The sequence below is a fragment of the Leucopleurus acutus genome, assembly GCF_964270905.1.
Source record: "Leucopleurus acutus genome assembly, chromosome: 10".
NCBI lineage: Eukaryota > Metazoa > Chordata > Mammalia > Artiodactyla > Delphinidae > Leucopleurus > Leucopleurus acutus.
This window is the reverse complement of record NC_139153.1, coordinates 84575917-84596730: the sequence shown is the minus strand read 5'-3', so window position 1 is coordinate 84596730 and position 20814 is coordinate 84575917. Positions and strand designations below refer to the sequence as shown.

The following is a 20814-nucleotide window of genomic DNA, read 5'->3' as shown; positions in this document are numbered from 1 at the left end:
GGAAGGAAGTGTGTGGGTGTGGGTGTCGGGGCGAGGGTGGGGGATACGTTGCTTTAGTGTGAAAGCACAGCCCGGGGATAACATTTTAGGGCAGTCTCGCTTTAACTTGTTTTTGGTTGTACAAGCGTCAACAATGCTAAAACGACTTCAGACTGCGAATCAGGCCAACTACTAAGAGAATAAAAGGCCCCTCTCACAGCCCTGTTCTGGATGACATCCCCTCACAATTCTGCCCTGGGATCGCCTAGCAACAGGGAGAATGCAGTGACGAGTCATTCCCGCGCGCGCGACTGCAGTTTTCAAACAAGTCCGCACGAGCCTCAGTAACCGGAGCTTCCCTGGTAGCCCTCAAACAACATAAGAGCTTGTTTCCGGCTTGTGGCCAATAATGTAAGGGTTCCAGACGCACGATTCGTCCAGCTTCTTTACCACCCTTTGTTACTTCTTTTCTTGAGAGTCTGTATTTACAAAATTACGTAATTTCTAAGAATTTGAAAAAGGACAGTTGGAACTATGCGTCTTAGTTAGAAGGATAGTCATTTATAACAGGTATACAATCTTTCTCCAAGGTGAAGTTTTCGTAAGTGAAAATTTCTGGAAAGACATAAACTTTTTCTTAGAGTAATAAACGTGGCTTCTAATCAAACAAAGCTTTAAAAAGAGAAAATATGCATGCAGAATTTTCTTGTTTAGATAATTTGTACCTCCCGTGTCTAATGGGTTAAACTGCTTCAAATGCAATAGAAACACTCCATGCAAATGAAGGATGCTAGATCTCCTTTCTTAATGGCTAGCCAGTATAATAAACTTAGCCAATGAGAAGGTAGAGTCTGGGTTACCGCCTCTTCGTCTAAAAGGTCCTCATTCGGTGTTCTTAAAGTCGACTATTTTACGTGACATATAGGAACAGTCGTTGGCAATATTAAGCTGTCCTCGTTTTGGTCCGTAATCCATTCATAGGCCCTAGTCCCTCGCCTGCTCCTCATAGGTAAGCTCTGAGACGTTGTGCATGGCGTGATTGTGTGTCCGGCGTTGTACCTGGCTAAATGTATTCTAAACTTTAGAAAACTTAAGTTTCAGGAAGTTCCAAGTGTAAACTCAGAGCATAAACAACACTTAACAAAGAAGTACCTTGTTACAGGAGATATTTCTGGAAACGCTAGTTTGATTTTACTATGCTTGAATTTACATCTTGTAGGTTTCAGAGAAGTTTCTCAGTCAGTTTAAGCGTTACAGAGGGATTTCTTTTTTTGTGAAATGGTTTTGGAAATTTATAATCCGTTATCGGGTTATCGAGCAGGGAATGTAGAGTACATTAGGGCAATATTCTCTCACTCTCCCCTCCCCTCCAGAACCTAAATAAATATACAGTTCCAATGAAGTTAAGGTCTGTTTTTTCGAAAAAGTAACGCTCAAGGCATTGCATTCTCATGAAAATCGTGGGCGGAAAAGAACAAAAAAACAATTTGAAAAGAGCCGAGGATATAACGTAGTGGCCAACGAAACTGCACGGTTTCTGGAAAGTTTAAATGTAGACCAATCAGAGCTTGTAACGTAATAGTTAAACATTTTTCTCGCCCAATCACTTCACCTTAGGTACTATAAATACTAGCAAACTGCTGGGCGATGTTTCTGCGCTAATATTCGGGACGTCTGTGTATGTGTCACTTGTCATGGCTCGCACTAAGCAAACTGCTCGTAAGTCCACTGGCGGCAAAGCGCCTCGCAAGCAGCTGGCCACCAAGGCGGCTCGCAAGAGTGCGCCGGCTACTGGCGGCGTGAAAAAACCCCACCGCTACCGACCCGGCACGGTGGCTTTGCGCGAGATCCGCCGCTACCAAAAGTCCACGGAGCTTCTTATCCGTAAACTACCTTTTCAGCGCCTTGTGCGTGAGATTGCCCAGGACTTCAAGACCGACCTGCGCTTCCAGAGTTCGGCGGTGATGGCACTGCAGGAGGCATGCGAAGCCTATCTGGTGGGGCTTTTCGAGGACACCAATCTGTGTGCCATCCACGCTAAGCGTGTTACCATCATGCCCAAGGACATCCAGTTAGCCCGCCGGATCCGCGGGGAGCGGGCATAATTAACAGCTTTTCTCTGAAATTTCAACCAAAGGCTCTTTTCAGAGCCACCCACGTTTTCAGGTAAGGGCTGTAAGAAACTAACTTTCCAACTCAAGTTGTTCAGTATAACTTTGCATCTGCTTGGGAATGAATAGACATGCATCAACACTTGTCGGATTATGTATAATTTTTGTCTAAATATCCACTACGTATGCGAACACACTGGCCCTTTTTAAGTTTATGTAAATAATACTGTTTTCTCTTACCTTAGTAAAGAGCCAGAGTTTCAGAGGCACGCGAAATGATTGGCATTTGCAGAGCATTTTAAAAACATGGCATTGTATTAGTTGTGAAACACAGGAATAGTATGAGTATAAACATTTTTACGTTTCTAACTTTGATCTTGATATTTTTACGATTATCAAAATTTATTGATAATAAATTTTCGCCTTTTTAAGTATTTCTTCTATTTAGGATATTTGGAATCATGTTTCCTCTTAAGCCTAATTCCTCCAAGTACTGTAGTTACAACAGTAGCCCAGTCAAGGAAGCAAAGACTTATTGGTCAAACTGACCGCTTCCCACCTGCCCCACCCGCCCCGCCCTTCCCGCCGTTTCCGCCCTTTCGCGTAAGTTCCCGGGGCTTGGAGGCGGGATTAAGGGAGGGGACTGTTGGCGTCACACTTCCGGTTTGCGCGCTTTCCATTCTCTCTGGGGGAGTTGGGCGGGGGAGAGGTGGTAGGTATATAAGGATCGGCTCTCCCTTCTTTTGTCAGTTGCTGTTGGTTTGCTTCTCTCGAAACCATGTCTGGACGCGGCAAAGGCGGCAAGGGTCTGGGTAAGGGAGGCGCTAAGCGCCACCGCAAGGTTCTGCGCGACAACATCCAGGGCATCACCAAACCCGCCATCCGCCGTCTGGCCCGGCGTGGCGGTGTGAAGCGCATCTCCGGCCTCATCTACGAAGAGACCCGCGGGGTGCTGAAAGTGTTCCTGGAGAACGTGATCCGGGACGCCGTCACCTACACCGAGCACGCCAAGCGCAAGACTGTCACCGCCATGGACGTGGTCTATGCGCTTAAGCGCCAGGGACGTACTCTCTACGGCTTCGGCGGTTAATTAAGCTTTCCGATTTCGCCATCAAGAGTTAGCATTTCTCAACCAAAGGCCCTTTTCAGGGCCACCCAACTACTCATAAAAGAAAGCTGTAACCATTAGCCAAGGCACAGGAGTCTGCAGCTCAATGGTGTGGTTAAAATGAAAACTACTGAGTCAGAAAACATTGCGGAGATTAATGTCTATATATCCATGTAACTCCCACTCTCGCCTCCATTCACTGGACACAGGTAGGGGGGAAAGGTGATACTCCCAACTTACTAAAGAAAAGTGGAAAAGAACCAAGTATGGCGAGAAACTTGAATCGGTTTGCAGGAACAAAGAGAAGCACTGCCCAATCAGCAAGCCCCATTCATGGATTTCAACCAATCAGAACTGATGATCTCATGTGGTTCCCCGCGGCGACCCAAATTTGGGGGATGGGAAATCGGGCGAGAAACGCCAAAGCCCTTATTTAGAGAATTTTTTTAATTTATTTTTACGGGTTATGAAATAGACTCCGACGAGACAGCTGAATGGCTCTCAGTCATGTCCTGAGAACAGTACTGAAATTACCGCCTCTAATAGGATGATTTGTCTCGATTAAAAAAATAATCTCTAGGGCTTCCCTGGTGGCGCAGTGGTTGAGAGTCCGTCTGCCAATGCAGGGGACACGGGTTCGTGCCCCGGTCCGAGAGGATCCCACGTGCCGCGGAGCGGCTGGGCCCGTGAGCCATGGCCGCTGAGCCTGCGCGTCCGGAGCCTGTGCTTCGCAACGGGAGGGGCCGCGGCAGTGAGAGGCCCGCGTACCTCAGGAAAAAAAAAAAAATTCAGACTGCCAGCAAACCCAGGGCATTGAATTCAGGCGAAATTAAAATCTCGTTTATGAAGAAAACTCACTTCCTTCTCTTTCGGTGTCAACACAGCCCTCAGCAGTTAGCTGTACTTTTTTCCTTACTTCACAGAGGAATGGAAATAAGGGTGATGGAAATGTTCTAAAATTAAATAGATTGTAGTGATGGTTGTACAACTAAGTAAATATACTAAAATCCATTGAGTTGTACACTTAAAGTGGGTGAATTTTATGGTATGTAAGTTATATCTCAATAAAGCTGTTTTACATATATGTATATGTATGTGTGTGTGTATATATACACACACATATATAATCACCAGGCAGGGTAGCAGGAGATTGTTTGTAGGGTAGACACTGTTGGTCTGTGAAGAGGTTCTCTTGCTAAAGTTGAAAGTATGGCCTGCTTGGTCTAGTCTGTCATTATAGCCACAGGAGGTTTTAAGCAAGAATGTCCCTAGTCCAATTATATATTCCAGTAGCATACCAGACTTTAGAACTCAGCTGGAGAAAGGATGTGAATTCACTTGAAGTTGGCTAAAAGGAAAACAGCTTATCCTCATCTAAAAAGATATTCACAAATGCCTCTGTCATTGGGTTCCTTTTTGTATCATTTTTATAGAAGGCTGATTTCAGCCTCCGTGTGTTAGTTTCAGTCAATAATTCTCCTAGCTTTTTTGGTCCCATTTCCCACCTGATAACTGTCCTCCAAGATTTTGGGGGGAATGATAAAAGTACAGAGCCTGGCTTAATTTAAACTGACAATGGGGAGAGTTCAAGTCTGCATTCTAGATGACCAGAGGAGCAAAAATGGGCCTGGTTGGGATAGTGGTCACTTTATGTTTTCCTTAGCTGGTGCCCTGGTGTCTGTCAGGAGATATGTATTGATTTCACGTAATGTGCCTGATACTGTTGTAGGCATTGGGGTACACCAGTAAGCAAATTAGAATTTCCTGTCCTCCATTCAGAGCGTATGTAATGAAGTATGTGGATAGTTTTCCTGCACTGGAGGGAGGTGTGGTTGCTCCATAGACCAGTTTCTGTTTTGGTTGGCCTGTTTTTTTTAGTTCATAAGCCGTGTAGATAGTATCACACTCATTTTAGTCACACCCACTACCTGAGTGAAAAACCTGTGAGCCTTCCTCAGGCCTAACAGTCATGAAGTCCTTGTTCAGAACAAAGATAATGCTGCCTGATTTGCCACTCCTGCATCATTCCTAAGAGCCAGAGAAAACCTGGCATGCTGACTGATTCAGACAGTGCCAAGTCAAGGAACTGTAGATGGGGGATCAATTGTGGCAGCCCTCTGGTGGGCTAGGGGGTGGGAGAGGGCCTGAATGCTTGTGTAGAAAATTCATGCATGCATTCATTCAACTCTGCCATAAAAGGACACAAGGGAAGACAGCAGTCTATGAAGCAGGAAATGGGTCATCAGACACCAGATCTGTCTGAATCTGTCCAGTGCCTTGATCTTGGACTTCAGTCTCCAGAACTGTGAGAAATGTTTGTTGTTAAAGCACACAGTCTATGGTGTTTTTATTATAGCAGCCTGAACCAAAACACCATTTTATGGATATAGATATTTTATCTGGTCCCTTCTCATGACAATTTACATTGTTTCCACTCTTTTACTATTACAAACAATGTGCTGCATTAAACCATGTTTAAGTTCTTAGTGATCTCATCCAGTCTCACCGTTTGTATGTTGATGAGTCCCAAAATTTGTATCTAGTCCAGACCTCTCACCTGAACTTTAGAATCTCGCTTTCCCAACCACCTAGTCAGGTGTCAAGAGAGAGACATTAGCAGAGTAACCAGGCAGCAAAGTGTTTTCTAAAGTAGCCATCAGTACACCCTTTTCAAACATGAAATCAAAGACGCTGATTATTCAGTTAGCTGGTTTATCAATTTGAGGACATACTTTAAAAAACCTTTTATAATAACCATATTGTCATGTTTGAAAGTTTCATTAAAAAAATACAGTTTACTGCAGACAGAGGAAAGAGATGAGCTGGAAGGAAGGTGAAGGTGCAAGAGAGCCACTTAACCACAAAGGAGGGAGCTTCTCCCTTACAAGCTCAAAGGCCCTGACAGAGGCCTAGGGGTTCAGAAGACTCCCTTAGTCTAGTAAACGGGAATTTACAAACTCTGCTTAGCTAGAGGCTTAGGGAGGGCCCCCAGCCTGAGGATGAAAATCAGCAATGCCGAGGCATTTTTAAACCCGAGATCACTGGCTTTACGGGGGGTGACGACACTCAGCATGATGCCTGGCTCAAAGTCTAGAGGTACCTGAGGCCAAGGTCTGGGGCGCGACGCAGCGGAGGACGGGGAGGTGCTGGGAATGGAGAGATCATAGAAGGCAGATCTTTCCTGACATTGCTAAAGGCAAATACACTAGGAACTACCAGCTGGCGTCTTGCTCGCAATGTATTTTAATTGATCCGGCTTCTGACTTCTTGTGAGCGAAGCAGCACCCTCGCAGGTTCTGGCAATTTGTACAAATATCTACTGGTCCCTCCCAGGACCAAAAACAAGATCGGCGGCGGGCGATTCAGTAATGCCCGCTTCCCAAGAAACTGCCTCCTCGATGAAACTCCGGCTGGCAGTTGTCGCTCCTTTTACAGACGATGTGGGGTAGGCAGGATCCCTCCCACTAGAAAAAGCCGGGAACGCCGGGCCATAAGTCCTTCATTGCGGTTACCGAGACTTTCAAACCCCTCTCATTAGCTTTCCTTAGTCCAGTGTTAGCCCCACCCACAAGCGAGCACTTGCGGCCTGATTAGGCGAAGGTACCCCTACTCTTAGCAGGTGCCCAAAGATTGGCTGATGGAGACCGGCAGTGAAAGCGAACAGTTTGGCCTGTAGATAAGGCCACGTTAGCCTTAAAACAGAACCACTTTTTTTCCAACAGATACGTTTTGAACACGGAAGTCGCGTACAGCTCTTCCTGAGCGGAGGTGGGCGGCCCTGAAAAGGGCCTTTAAAATAAAATGTATAGAATGAGCCTTTAGCCGCCGAAGCCATAGAGAGTGCGTCCCTGGCGCTTGAGCGCGTAGACCACGTCCATGGCGGTGACAGTCTTGCGCTTGGCGTGCTCGGTGTAGGTGACGGCGTCCCGGATCACGTTCTCCAGGAATACCTTCAACACCCCGCGGGTCTCTTCGTAGATGAGGCCGGAGATGCGCTTCACACCGCCACGCCGAGCCAGGCGACGGATAGCTGGTTTGGTAATGCCCTGGATGTTGTCGCGCAGAACCTTGCGGTGGCGCTTAGCGCCTCCCTTACCTAGACCCTTGCCGCCTTTGCCGCGTCCAGACATGATTGTCTAAATTCTCGCAAACGTACAGGATGCAACAGGTTACTGCTTGGTCAAGAGTAATTATAAGCTAGAGTCGGACCTCGTTGAGAACTGAAAGCGCAGGAGGGAAAAGAGGCACTGACCGCGCCCCTTTGGCTCCGCCCCTCTCGGCAGTGATCCAATGACCGTGGGAGAGAGAAGCTAGTAAAGAGGTTCACTTTTAAACTCTGGACTGTTTTGCTCCCTTTGCTCTGCATCTGAGGCTGTTTATTTCTTCGGCTGAGAATTCTAGTGGAGGCTTATACAGTATTTTATGGCAAATACTGTACTTTCTCATTCAGGAGGAAGTGATTGTTAGTTGCTAAGGGTAGCAGAATATGACTCCCCATTCCCCCGCTCCCATATGCTTCTTTGGCAGAAGGAGTATTTTTGAGCTGATTATTTTTTTAAAAACACCATACACAAAAACATTTCTAAAAACAGAGTAGAATTTACTCTTTTGTGAGGGACATTTACATTTATAAAGGGAATTTTAAATTGTGTCTTTTTCTCTGTACCAGGAAGAGAAGGATGACTAAGTCACCAGAGAATCTCATCAATGAGGAGGCAGTAGAATTAATTCTATATAACAACCTTACCCTCGTTGTTCCTTTTCCTGGTAACCTCTCATAACTGGCTCCCACCCACTTCTTAGCCGAAGATGGTATTTAAGGTGGTGGCTTGGGTCAGTATTGGGAGTTTACTCAGTTTTTCTAGGTATTTCTCAAGCCTACGTGAGGTATACATGTTATTAAGCTTCTGTTTGCTTTTCTTTTGTTAATCTACCTTTTATACAGTGGTTCTCAGCCAAGAACTTAGAAGGGTAGAAGGAAAGTTATTTTCCCTCCCTTATAGGTATGTTGATTATTTTGAGCTGTAGCAGAACAGCAAATGCAGAGGGAAGATTTCTCTGAACTCCCATTATCTGCCTAAAGACAGATCCTCCAAAAGGAACTCAATTGTCATAAATCCCTTCCCAAGGAGTTTCATTAACTAGGGAAGAGTGACACTTATCTGAGGAAAGGACACTAAAAACCTTGGCACAAACTATTGTCCACAAAAATTAATTGTCAATCTAAGAAAGAAATAGAGGATTTTATTAGAGCCAACCTGAGGATTATAACCTGGGAGACAGTCTTTCAGAAAACTCTGAGGACTGTTCTGCTTGTCAGAGGTCAAAGCACAGTTATATAAGTGTTTGAGACAAAGAATCATATATCAAAGTTACATATTGAGTCTACATAGTCCAGACCTTCGTGAGTAGTGGGGCATCACAATCCCTTACAGGATTGAGAAAGGAATGTTATCCCCTAAGGAGTTACCTTGCTGGAACCAGGAGAAAATTGCTCTTTTCAATGAAGAGGCATTCCTGTGTCTTCTAAGGAAGTCTGGTCAATCTGTAATGTGCACATTGCACACTAAAGAGGGGTAGTGGCCCAAATAAGCAGAGAGAAAATTTTATGTTTAGAAATTTTCTTGTCCTGCCTTAAACATAATTTTATTTTATCCTGTCATACCTCTCCCATCTATTCTTCTAAGGGCCCAATCATCTTTCCTAAAAATTATTTACTCTCCCCTAAGAGGCCTACATACATACCACCCCCCAACCCCTCTTCCCTATTAAGATGGTGTTTAAGTCTGAATTTTAAGCCACCTTGAGGAGTTACTCATTTTTCCCTGGGTATCTCCCACATATACATGAGGGCTTCTGTTTTGTTTTTGTCTTGTTAATCTGTCTTTTATTTCAGAGGTCTCATAGAGGGAAAATTATTTTTCCTTCCCTACAGCTGTGTGACCTTTAACCTTGCCTTTGTTTTCTTTATCTGTAAAACTGGGTAATGATAACACTGATGGAACTCTAGTGAAGATTTAATTTAGCTATTGTAAGCAAAGCATTGGAACAGAGATTGGCCCATGAAGTCCTATATAAATGTGACTTGTTTTCAGTTGGTATTATTTCTTAAAGAATCTTCCTGGACTTGAGATATTGCCCTGAGGTCTCATCTTTACTCCTAACACAGTATCAATCACACAAATATGCATTTACTCATGAGGATTTTTTTTTTAAATCACAGCATCTAATAAAGCACAAAGTATCAAAGCATTGTTTTGTTTTTCATACGACATGTTAAACATGGTGGGTCCAAATATGTTCCTTTGGGCCCTCTCCCAAGGTGCACTGACAATCTCAGGCTTCTAGCTTTCCTGCAGCCAAGCCTGGGGTGCTGTTCAAATCTCCATACCAGTTTCCCACTGTTGTGTTAAATCTCTTGAAAACACTCATTGAGCAGTAACTCACTTCTACTGGGACAACTGGAAAGGCTACTACTAAATTTTTAAGTCTGAAAAATTTACCCTGACCTTGACTTCCTCCTCCTTTCCTTTGAGAGACTTTATAACAAACCAAAACTCATTCTAGACTCCAACAGCATTAGCTGTAAACTTCAACCTGTGGTGTAACATCACTCTGTGGGCCTGGGTAAGAGAAACCCTTTCTGACTGAAGACCTTGCAGCAGCCATTTAAAAGATACAATCTGTACAGTAAACACCCCCTTTTGTCTTCAGCCTGACCTTAGTCACTCCCCTAATATAAAATAATAGATGCTTAATGCAATGATATTAAAATGCTGGTACCATCCCCCTGCTCAAAGTGTTCAGTAAATTTTCTTTCACAAATTTGATTTTCTTCCACGTTTGATTTTAAAATGTCTGAATTTTATTTCTAAACTGAGCAGAATCTATGCAAGTAAGTAATGCCAAGTAAAAAGGAAATTTAGAAGCTAAAGTTTGTCTTTATTTCAAATTTTGAAAAATCCTAGAATATGAGAGAAAATGATACACAGTTCAGGAAAATTAATAGCATTTATATGATGCTATGTGTCCCAAACTTGATGCATATTATTCTAATAACAACCCTACGAAGTGGGTAGTGTTACCCCCATTTTTCTGATGATGGGGAAATTGATTTGTCTAAGATGACACATTAAGTAGTAAAGCTGGGATATGAACCCGGGTAAGCTAGCATCCAGATGCTGCCAGCTTGCAGAGTATACCCTAGAAAAATTAACAAGGTTATGAATTGTAAGACTGTGTTAACCTTTTTTTCCCTAGATACTGCACAGTTGTTCTGTTGAGGGGCTCAAGTAAATGAAGACTTAAAGCCAAATCCATGTTCCTTGGCTGGGGAGGGGAAGGATCAGCCAGTCCCAGCCATTGTCCCCTGCCTATCTGATCCTCAGACAGCAATGGGCACTCTTACTTTTTAAAAGCTATCCTATCAGGCCCTGTACGTAAAACTTTTTTCCCAAGATACATAAAATATTAAAGGAAAAAGTCAAACAGTGTACGTAAGAGCCAGCACAGCAATAAACAAGAAAAACCAAGATACCTGGACTTCAGCAGGGGCCAAAAGCTGAGGGGCAAAATCACCTTGGTTCAAGCCAAGGGCATTGGTGCCTCTGACAGACCTCTTATACGGGTAACAAAGGTCTGTGCCAGGCAGAGGCTTATACTAGTCTGGAAAAAATAAAATGTTAAAATAAAACAACATACACAGAGAAATATCTTTGTCATTAAAAAGCATTATTTTGTAAACCAAAAGTTTTTATTGAAACCCTGAAATGTAAATAAATCCAAGTGAACAACACAACACCCATTACTGTGTATTTTGTGGGTTTATGTTTTAGGTGGGAGTTGGGCAAATTATTTTAGCAAGGTGAATCAATTCTCATCTCAGAGGTAGGCAGACTACTAGGAATAGGGTATGGAAAAAACTGAAGCAAAGCCTTCAGAATTGGTGGCTGTCATGTTTTTCAGCATTCTGTATTTTATAGTTTGTAAAATATAGTGTAAAAGCTACACAATAAAAAGGTTATTTTTCTTCTTATATTTGGTCACTATCCCATGTGTCACTTTTCACCCAGTGCTGAATCCCCAAACCGAAAAAACGTAAAAGCAAGATCACTGAGTCAAATGGCTAAAGTCCTATATTTGAGTAACAACTACAGCAAAGAACTGTGAAAAAATTGTACAGCATAGCATACCATGGTACATAGCCCTAGAAGAGACAAAAGCAATGTGAGATAAAGCAATACAATCAACTGGACTATTTCCAAGCAGGGCTATAATTAAATAAGGTTTGATAAACTATGCTTAGATGGCTACCTGTTAAGGAAATATGGTTAGACCTTCGCCTCACTTACAACTCCAGGAATGTCTGGCTGCGGCGGAAGGGGTTGGGAAGGTAAGAATTCTACCCTTACCCACCCTTAAGGGGATTTTACTTCTTTACGGTACAGCTCTTCAAGATGAAGTTGTAGGTGGCTCTGAAAAGAGCCTTTGGGTCTAAGATTGGCACTTAATGGAAAAACAAGTTTACGCCCTTTCACCACGGATGCGGCGGGCAAGCTGGATGTCCTTAGGCATGATAGTGACGCGCTTAGCATGGATAGCACACAGGTTGGTGTCCTCGAAGAGCCCCACCAGATAGGCCTCGCACGCCTCCTGCAGCGCCATCACGGCCGAGCTCTGGAAGCGCAGGTCAGTCTTGAAGTCCTGCGCGATCTCGCGCACCAGGCGCTGGAACGGCAGCTTGCGAATCAGCAGCTCCGTGGACTTCTGGTAGCGGCGGATTTCGCGCAGGGCCACCGTGCCGGGCCGGTAGCGGTGCGGCTTCTTCACGCCGCCCGTGGCCGGCGCGCTCTTGCGGGCCGCCTTGGTGGCCAGCTGTTTGCGCGGCGCCTTGCCGCCGGTGGACTTGCGAGCGGTCTGCTTGGTGCGAGCCATGACAAAACCCCACGATGGGTGTTCTCCCAAATGCCAGGGAAAAGCACTCAGCCGTCCTTCTTTTATACAGCCAGGCCACCAACTATTGGACCCAAGAACATTCGAAAGTACCCGCGCCCTCCTCTGATTGGTCCATTTCTGTGCCTGGCCCCGGAAGAATTAAGAGCTGCTTTCGGGTTGGTGAATGAATCTTAAACCCTGCCCTTTAACAATAGCGACTCCGACGCCCTGACGTCATTTTATTACGCTTTCGCTTCCAAAACGTACAGCAAAATTACACAAAGCAACGCGGGCACCGCCAACGGATTGATTTTTTGTGTAATTTTTTTTTTTTCCGGTACGCGGGCTTCTCACTGTTGTGGCCTCTCCCGTTGCGGAGCACAGGCTCCGGACGCGCAGGCTCAGCGCCCATGGCTCACGGGCCCAGCCGCTCCGCGGCATGTGGGCTCTTCCCGGACCGGGGCACGCACCCGTGTCCCCTGCATCGGCAGGCAGACTCTCAACCACTGCGCCACCAGGGAAACCCTCTTTTTCGTTTTTTTTTAAGTACAACCACCAAAGATATTTTGGAAGTGCTTAGAAAAATTAGATGGGCTGCCATCTAAAATGATACTGAGATTTTCCTGAGTCTGGCACAAACATTGTGGAGTCAGGAAGATGTTTCTGACACGAGGGCGAAGTACCAAGGATCTAGTAATTTACTCAATCCCTTCAGGAAATGTGTAATGTTTTTATAAAGTTGAATAGATGCAGAGGTTTTGGGTGTTCCTTTAAGTCAACAAAAAATGTTGAAGGTTAACTTTAAATACAGTGCTTTTCACTATACTGAAAGTGAGTATACTTTCCTCACTCCAGTGCGAAAAACTTTACAAAAGTCACCGCTGGAACAAAGAGGAAAGTAGTTTGACTATAAACTGATTCACCTGTAGTTAATCCGGTCAATTTAAACTCGTGTGGCTTTCCTCACAGTCATTTCGCACATACTCTTTACTGACTTCCCTCGGGACACTCACTTATGAGCTGTGATTTTTCACCTGATGTCACAACCCTCATATGGGCAGAACTGAAAAGCATGACAGCTCTTTAAACGAAAAAGGTGGGTGGCTCTGATAAGAGCCTTTGTAAGTTACCTTTTTTTTTCTTTTGGATAATGGATAACAAAATTGCCGTGCAAAAGTAATAAACACTTTACTTGCCCTTGGCCTTGTGGTGGCTCTCAGTCTTCTTGGGGAGCAGTACCGCCTGGATGTTGGGCAGGACACCGCCCTGAGCGATGGTCACGCGCCCCAGCAACTTGTTAAGCTCCTCGTCGTTGCGGATGGCCAGCTGCAGGTGGCGCGGAATGATGCGCGTCTTCTTGTTATCGCGGGCCGCGTTGCCCGCCAGCTCCAGGATCTCAGCCGTTAGGTACTCCAGCACCGCCGCCAGGTACACCGGCGCCCCGGCACCGACACGCTCGGAGTAGTTACCCTTGCGGAGCAGGCGGTGCACCCGGCCTACGGGGAACTGGAGCCCAGCTCGCGAGGAGCGGGTCTTAGCCTTAGCACGAGCCTTGCCACCCTGTTTACCACGACCAGACATAACAGACCACAACTCAAAAACCTTCAAAATAAAAAGCAAACAATAAACAACACAGCGGTGAGAGAAATATTTATATTAACCAGAGGTAGGCTTGTGCTATTGTCCCATTGGCTACTATTTAAGAACCAATAGGAAATCAGAACCTGCATCCTTCATTTGCATACAAGACTTCCGTCTAGTGTGAGTTTCCTGTTTGCTCCAATCTCATACAGTCTGGTGGGCTTTTAATACTGTTAATAATGGAGTCTATTTGGTTTTTTCAAAGCACTGTTCTTAAATGCAATCAGAAGCAGGAGTGATTATTCTTATTGTTCTGACTTTTTGCTATTGAAATTGTGACTCATGATTTTTGGAAAGGAATAAACGCAGCACAATTTAGAAACAATATTTAAGATGTAGGTACTTCTATGCCCAGTGTTACTTTAACTCTTCTAACTCTTTAACTCTTTTGACAGGAAAGAGGGAGAAGAGGAAACAAAAAATTTTTTGTCCCGGCCCAAGTCTTAAACTATCTGAACAATGAAAACTGAAGGCAAGAACTGGATGATCCAGCAAGTCTTCCGTTTCATTCACAGCTTACCTATGAAGCCTTCCAGGGTCACCTGGGAGGTATGTAGAGTGAGTACTGTCCTCATTTTAGAGATTGCGAAACTGAGAGAGACCCAGTTTGTTTGCCTTTGCCAAGGTTAATGGGACCAAGGACAACAAAATCCTGTCTGAAAAACTTTGTCGTCGTTCCCCAGTGCCACTCTCAACCTTCCTACCCTCCCTCTTTTCTCACTTGGCTGCCACACACAGGATTCTAATTACTTTAGAAAACTCCTCCATCATTCTCCATATCGTACTGAACTTCTTGCAGTTAGAGTGAAAATTTTGCAGCACATAAGGACTCCTAAGAATGAGAGAACAAACACCCTACAGCACATAAATACTCAAAATGAGATTACAGTATACTACTATAAAACACTATATTAATATTACTACAGGGTGTTTGGTCTTACGCTCTCATGTTGAGGAACATAAAATTAAGATAAATTACCGAGGGATATCTTGCCGTTTTTTCTTTTAATGGTCCATGAAATAGAAATAGATGGGGCCCAGATGGAGGCGGATTACTATTACAGGAATTTTTGAGGACTCCAGCCTAAAAGTCTGCTAACTAACAGGATGGTAAAAGGAACAAGAGCCTGGGTGTGAGAAAGTTACTTCTAAACCAACTCGGTCAGAGAACTATATTTTGATCCAGGCAACCAAGCAGGAGAGTAAAGATGCTCATTTCCCGTTTCTTTTTTACATTCTCTCAAGTCTTTTGACTCCTATGACGTTTTCTCTTAACAATATTCACTTCCTTTTTATTATTTATTATTATCTTCACCATGGACAACAGCAGTATACATCAACACTGGCTCAGTGTCTGAAATGTTTCAAAACCCGTGATGCAGATGTAAAAAGGTATCTCAGATGCTGCCTTGAAGACTTCATACTCTCTTGTGAAAAGGGCAGGGGGCGGGGAGCTGGGGGGGTTGTATACCTGAAGTTTAAATAGTACAGCATTTTTTGCATCCAAAACTGAAGGTTTTAAGCAATAAATATTATAAGAGCACATGGAGAAGAGTAATCACTGTGAATTAGAAGGGTTAACAACTCGAAAAAGATGTACATTTAGCATTTATTCAACATAAATAAATAGTGCCAGAGTGTTCTAGGTGATGGCATGGTGTGCCCTTGGGGTCTCTGGGGAGGAAAAAATTTTCCTCTACCCTTCTAGGTTCTTCTGGCTGGTCTAAGAATTAAATTGACATGAGACAAATTAACAGGAAAAAATTAAATTTCATTTCATTTGTGGGTCGGACACAATAAGAAAAATGAGACCCAAGGACAAGTTAGGCAGTTGAGGCTTATGCCATCTGAGAGAAGAGGTTACGGGCTTGGGACTTCAAAGGGTAGGAAGGCAATTCACAAGAAGATGAAAAGAAGAAAATGTTTTGTGAACAAATGTTTGCTGGGCCAAACAGAAACAATGACACCCAGAAAAAAATTTTAATGAACAGTCTTTGCTAGGTTCCCCCCTGTCTGCTCACCTCGTTCAAATTATACTGTAGTTATCTAGGGTGAGACCTGCCTTCCTGGAACAGGTTCTCTATCTAAAATTCTTTTAGGCATTTAGGAGGAAGGTCAGAGTTTCTTCTTGCATCTTTTGGGCCTTGATTGCTTTCAGCTCTAAATTCTCTGCATGCCAAAGTGGCACATCTTGGGAAGGCCTGCCCTGAAACCCATCACTGCCATATCAGTTTAATTATTAGACCAACCGAAGAAAATTGTTCCCCCTCCTACAGAGGCCACATGGGGATCCTGGACTTCCACCCCCTACCCAGCAATAATGAGGCACCTCTTCCCTGCCAATATCAAAAAGGCTGAGCAAGAAACTTGGATGCCACTCCCACCTGACAATGAGGCAGTGCCCCTCCTTCTACCCCAGGCGGGAAGGGGGCTGGGAAGGGGGGGGAGGTCTCTTAAAACCATAAATTTAAATAAGATCTAGAGTCTCATAACAATACCCAAAATGCCCAGGATAAGTTTATTTTAAAAAAAGATCACTGTATACCAAAGTCTGCATTTGAGTGAATAAAGATAATCAACATATATTAAGACCAAGAGACACATATGTTAGAATTCTCCAACTAGGATTCTAAACCAGCCATCATGAAAACACTTAAATGAGCAAAGTTGGTGCCTCATCAGAATCAGCTGGGGAGATGTATGAATTTTATTTCTGGCTTCTCACAATTCCCCACATAGTTTTGGAGTCTAGCCCTGAGTCCAGGAATCTGATTTTTAATTTCCTTTTTGCTTGTTAAAGATCAGCCACGTATCAGTATAGATGTCAAAAGGGCCTAGCTTTGAGTTTAGGGGACCCAGGTTTTGGTTTGGGCTTCTTATTTAAGGGTATAGTTTTAGGTAAAATATCAACTATTAGGAAGCAGCGGGAGAGAGGAGAGAAGAAAGATAGAAGCAAGCAAGTAGGCAAATATTATGAAAGACAAGATGGGAAAAAAATAATTCTTATCTCAGGAGATCATTTTGAAGAGGCTGAGATATTATTTCCCAGATCTCACTCCTCCAGGGAGTGATTCTTAAATTGCAGCTTGAGTTCAATATTTTTTTTTACGGGGTGTGGGGGGGGGGTAGTTATAATCTAAAAAACAAAAATTTTAACTTCTAAGAAAAGCTTCTCTTTCACAACTATGTTTTCTGTACGCTGAGATAAATGCTTCTCATATAGCGGTCAGCTGATTTGTGTGGGAGCTGGGAAAAGATCATTTAAATTTAAATTTTCTTTTAAAAGTGGTCCTTTTTGAGAAATTCTACTTCAAGTTTTACTTCTTCATCCAGACACACTGTTGTATGTCACCTACATACGGTGCTCATAAACCAAAGGAAAAGACTTTTCCCAACCTTTTTAATAGGCAGTCAACTGCTGCCCCTTTTCCCGGCTTTTTCCCCTCCCCCAGCCCCAGGCCTAGCCCAGCCGTAACTGACTCCTTTTCCTCAACCAAGGCCCTTCCTATCGGGATTATTTTTGGAGTCGCGGGTATTTTGAAAAAGGTTTCCAAGAAAAATCAGCACATTTTCCTCTCCAACTGGGGCCCTCCCGGTCTGCGACGAGGTGACACCAGATGGGGAGGGCGGGAAATTCAATCCTTTGTCCATCCTCGAGCTGGAGTGCAACCCTTTCAAGCTCTTCTAGTGGCATCCCTGCACGGTAAGTGACCCAAGAAACGGGAGCCCAGATTTCAGGAATGAAAGAAAGATTGCAACGGCTTTAGATTGGCTGTTGCCATCAGTAAACAATTCTAACGCGAAATTAGAAAATCTCACTTCAACCATGTGAAGAGAGCTTGAGGTAGTACCCTATAGAAGTGCCCACAGCTTGTTAAGGGAACAACAATTTTGCTTACTGTTTCTACAATCCCAGGGGAGTTCAGGCTCCCGGAGAAAATGCCACTACCTGCCCTCTGTTCCGTCGGGACCCCTCCTCTCCCCTCCCCCTCCTCCTCCCCACACCCCGTCCCCTCCCCCACATCCCCTCCCCGTCGCCCCCCTCACACCTCACACCTCCCCCCGTCCCCCTCGCTCCCCTCCCCCTCGCCCCCCCCCGCCCCCTCACCCCCCACCCCCACTCCCATCCCCACCCCCCACCCCTGAAAAGACAGCCTGGATAATCATCTCCTCAGGGTCTCTACTCTGAAATCCCCTAACCGCTTCCTTACCAAGGAGGGACATTCCCATCACCATTAGAAATTTCAGGAGGCTTTGTAGAAAGGAGTGAACACTTCCAACAGCTTAATAAGCATCTGGAAGTTTAATCCTTGGGGAAAAGATGAGGTTTTTTGGGTAATGCGACACAGTAATTCATGTGTTTTAAAGCCGATAAACCTTCCAAGTCGCTTGGGGCTCTGGCTCCAAAACTGCTTCAACTATCAGCACCACGGAAAAAAACACCTGAAAGTAAATGTAACCAGTAGAGAATTGCATTCATCATCAAAAAAACGGAAGTTTCAGCTCTTCTTCGACAAAGTGGGTGGCTCTGAAAAGAGCCTTTGGATTAAGTGCCTATACAAGCACTTACTTGGAGCTGGTGTACTTGGTAACGGCCTTAGTGCCCTCGGAAACAGCATGCTTGGCCAGCTCCCCAGGGAGCAGTAGGCGCACAGCCGTCTGGATCTCCCTAGATGTGATCGTGGAGCGCTTGTTGTAATGCGCCAAGCGCGACGCCTCACCCGCGATGCGCTCAAAGATGTCGTTGACGAACGAGTTCATGATACCCATGGCCTTGGATGAGATGCCGGTGTCTGGGTGGACCTGCTTCAAAACTTTGTATACGTAAATGGAGTAGCTCTCTTTACGACTACGCTTGCGTTTCTTCCCGTCTTTCTTCTGCGCCTTAGTGATGGTCTTCTTAGAACCCTTTTTAGGGGCCGGAGCAGATTTAGATGGCTCTGGCATAGTTCTTCCGAAGAGCTGTAGTAAACGTTAAATCGCCTTCTCCACAACTAGAACTAGTAGTGTGAAGAGTTCAGAACCCATATATTTATAGTCGTTCAGCGCAAATGAACAATCAAGAGGTCTCACTTTTGATTGGATAAGAGTAGTACAGGTTCACTAAGGGCGGGAGGGGCGTGGTTTATGCAAATAAAGGATACACAATTTGTTTTTCTATTGGATAGAAAAACAGCATACTTTTGACCAATCGGGTAGCTTGCTGGGGCATCCCTGTACTGTCTGTAAAATGATTTGTTCCTATGTCATCCAGCGTTTATTCCTTTTGCTCACAATGTTTGTTGTTAAATTGTATAAGGTAATTACGTCTGGCCGTGGTGAATAAGTAGGCAAGATTCGAGCTAAAGCTAAAACTCGATCTTCTCCAGCTGGTTTGCAGTTCCCAGTAGGCCGCGTACACTGGTTGCTCCGTAAGGGCAACTACTCCAAACGAGTCGGTGTCGGGGCCCCGGTGTACCTGACGGCCGAGATTTTGGAGCTGGCGGGCAGCCCTACCCGCGACAAGACGCGGGTCATTCCGCGCCACCTGCAGCTGGCCATCTATAATGAGGAGTTCAACAAGCTGCTCGGTAAAGTCACCATCGCTCAGGGCGGCGTTCTGCCCAACATCCAGGCTGTGCTGCTGCCCAAGAAGACTGAGAGTCACCGCAAGACCAAGGGCAAGTAAAGCCTAGACAAAATACGAAATTCTTTTTTATAAACTGTCTAGTGGTTCTTTTCAGAGCCATCTACATTTTCATTTAAAAAGCTGGTAGCCAGGTATCTATCTCTGTTTTGTAAAAGACAAAGTGACGTCAAAACGCTGACTTCCAGGGAAACTGGTTTTCCCACAAGCATTATTTTAGTGCGTACCGGGTGAAACTTCCGTAGTCAACAAAAGCGTTTCTAAAGAGGAGGCAGAAGCATCGCTCGGGCTTGAGAATAACAAAAAGCAAAGAAATTTTCCTTTTGCCAGTAATAAACCTGTTCGGGCTTTCAAGGTTGTAAATTTAAGCAAAATCTATTTTTTTCTGACGAAACTTTGGTTGCAGTCCAGTGTGTATCTGTCATCAATTTTACACGTGATTTTTTGAATCATCCACCCAGTGACACTGCCATGTAGTTTCACAAAAGAAAAACTCAGAGTTAGGGGAGCTGAGATGACCAGAGAAAGTGGCAGTCCTGGCGGTTCGAGATTTATTTAAACCTAACCCAGCTGTCTGGGGGAGAAAAAACAATTGTACTCAGTTTAGTGTGTGGACCAGCTGTATTGACAACCCGCGAGCGTGTCAATATTGACACGCTGAGAATATTGAGAATATCAGGGGAACTCATCAAGTGAATCGGAAGTTAACATGGTCCTTAAGTGTCTCGTTATGCACGCTGTAGTTGGCGGCAGGATGAAATAGAACGTAGGAAAATTCTTTCAGATCCCAGAGGCAAAAAAGGCACCGGGAATGGGTGGTAAAGTGATTCATCCAATCAGATTCTCTAGTAATTAATTCTCCTTCCCGGTCACCTTTCAGCCAATGGTTTTATCGCGCGGTACTTTTGAAAAACTACAAGACCAATCAGAATGCTTCTAACTATATTTAAAGACAACTGCCTAAGCCTGCAACAGGCCTGTGGGTGTGTGGTCAATCGCTTGTTATGGCTCGCACTAAGCAGACCGCTCGCAAGTCCACCGGCGGCAAGGCCCCGCGCAAGCAGCTGGCCACCAAGGCGGCCCGGAAGAGCGCACCGGCCACGGGCGGCGTGAAGAAGCCGCACCGCTACCGGCCCGGCACGGTGGCCCTGCGCGAGATCCGCCGCTACCAGAAGTCCACGGAGCTGCTGATTCGCAAGCTGCCGTTCCAGCGCCTGGTGCGCGAGATCGCGCAGGACTTCAAGACCGACCTGCGCTTCCAGAGCTCGGCCGTGATGGCGCTGCAGGAGGCGTGCGAGGCCTACCTGGTGGGGCTCTTCGAGGACACCAACCTGTGTGCCATCCACGCCAAGCGCGTCACCATCATGCCCAAGGACATCCAGCTTGCCCGCCGCATCCGCGGAGAGAGAGCCTAA

At 45.0% G+C, this 20814-nt stretch overlaps 7 protein-coding genes and 1 pseudogene across 8 annotated transcripts; 4 read left to right on the top strand and 4 right to left on the bottom strand.

Annotated features, from left to right (window-relative positions):
• Positions 1 to 1651: 1651 nt before the first annotated feature.
• On the top strand, positions 1652 to 2110 carry H3C1 (H3 clustered histone 1). Its single transcript, XM_082848019.1, has one exon. The coding sequence runs from the start codon at positions 1674 to 1676 to the stop codon at positions 2082 to 2084; it is 411 nt and encodes a 136-aa protein (XP_082704145.1). The 5' UTR covers positions 1652 to 1673; the 3' UTR covers positions 2085 to 2110.
• A 698-nt stretch (positions 2111 to 2808) lies between these two features.
• Positions 2809 to 3226, top strand: H4C1 (H4 clustered histone 1). The gene has a single exon (XM_082848027.1). The coding sequence runs from the start codon at positions 2869 to 2871 to the stop codon at positions 3178 to 3180; it is 312 nt and encodes a 103-aa protein (XP_082704153.1). The 5' UTR covers positions 2809 to 2868; the 3' UTR covers positions 3181 to 3226.
• Positions 3227 to 6990: 3764 nt separating this feature from the next.
• On the bottom strand, positions 6991 to 7339 carry H4C2 (H4 clustered histone 2). The gene has a single exon (XM_082848025.1). It carries the CDS (start codon positions 7326 to 7328, stop codon positions 7017 to 7019), a length of 312 nt encoding a protein of 103 aa, XP_082704151.1. The 5' UTR covers positions 7329 to 7339; the 3' UTR covers positions 6991 to 7016.
• Positions 7340 to 11700: 4361 nt separating this feature from the next.
• H3C2 (H3 clustered histone 2) lies at positions 11701 to 12151 on the bottom strand. The gene has a single exon (XM_082848021.1). It carries the CDS (start codon positions 12130 to 12132, stop codon positions 11722 to 11724), a length of 411 nt encoding a protein of 136 aa, XP_082704147.1. The 5' UTR covers positions 12133 to 12151; the 3' UTR covers positions 11701 to 11721.
• Positions 12152 to 13320: 1169 nt separating this feature from the next.
• Positions 13321 to 13713, bottom strand: LOC309967394 (histone H2A type 1-B; the record flags this gene model as incomplete). Its single annotated transcript, XM_082848022.1, has 1 exon — positions 13321 to 13713. One exon carries the CDS (start codon positions 13711 to 13713, stop codon positions 13321 to 13323), a length of 393 nt encoding a protein of 130 aa, XP_082704148.1.
• Positions 13714 to 18318: 4605 nt separating this feature from the next.
• Positions 18319 to 18759, bottom strand: LOC309967396 (histone H2B type 1-B-like). The gene has a single exon (XM_082848024.1). The coding sequence runs from the start codon at positions 18718 to 18720 to the stop codon at positions 18340 to 18342; it is 381 nt and encodes a 126-aa protein (XP_082704150.1). The 5' UTR covers positions 18721 to 18759; the 3' UTR covers positions 18319 to 18339.
• A 289-nt stretch (positions 18760 to 19048) lies between these two features.
• Positions 19049 to 19441, top strand: LOC309967673 (histone H2A type 1-D-like; annotated as a pseudogene). Its single transcript has one exon. The product of its transcript is annotated as a histone H2A type 1-D-like (transcript).
• A 953-nt stretch (positions 19442 to 20394) lies between these two features.
• On the top strand, positions 20395 to 20814 carry H3C3 (H3 clustered histone 3; the record flags this gene model as incomplete). The annotated part of the gene is made up of 1 exon (XM_082848020.1): positions 20395 to 20814. Exon 1 carries the CDS (start codon positions 20404 to 20406, stop codon positions 20812 to 20814), a length of 411 nt encoding a protein of 136 aa, XP_082704146.1. The 5' UTR covers positions 20395 to 20403.

Bases quoted from the DNA above. Each gene is read 5' to 3' on its own strand.
- H3C1 (XM_082848019.1), top strand. From the start codon at position 1,674: ATGGCTCGCACTAAGCAAACTGCTCGTAAGTCCACTGGCGGCAAAGCG.
- H4C1 (XM_082848027.1), top strand. From the start codon at position 2,869: ATGTCTGGACGCGGCAAAGGCGGCAAGGGTCTGGGTAAGGGAGGCGCT.
- H4C2 (XM_082848025.1), bottom strand. From the start codon at position 7,328: ATGTCTGGACGCGGCAAAGGCGGCAAGGGTCTAGGTAAGGGAGGCGCT.
- H3C2 (XM_082848021.1), bottom strand. From the start codon at position 12,132: ATGGCTCGCACCAAGCAGACCGCTCGCAAGTCCACCGGCGGCAAGGCG.
- LOC309967396 (XM_082848024.1), bottom strand. From the start codon at position 18,720: ATGCCAGAGCCATCTAAATCTGCTCCGGCCCCTAAAAAGGGTTCTAAG.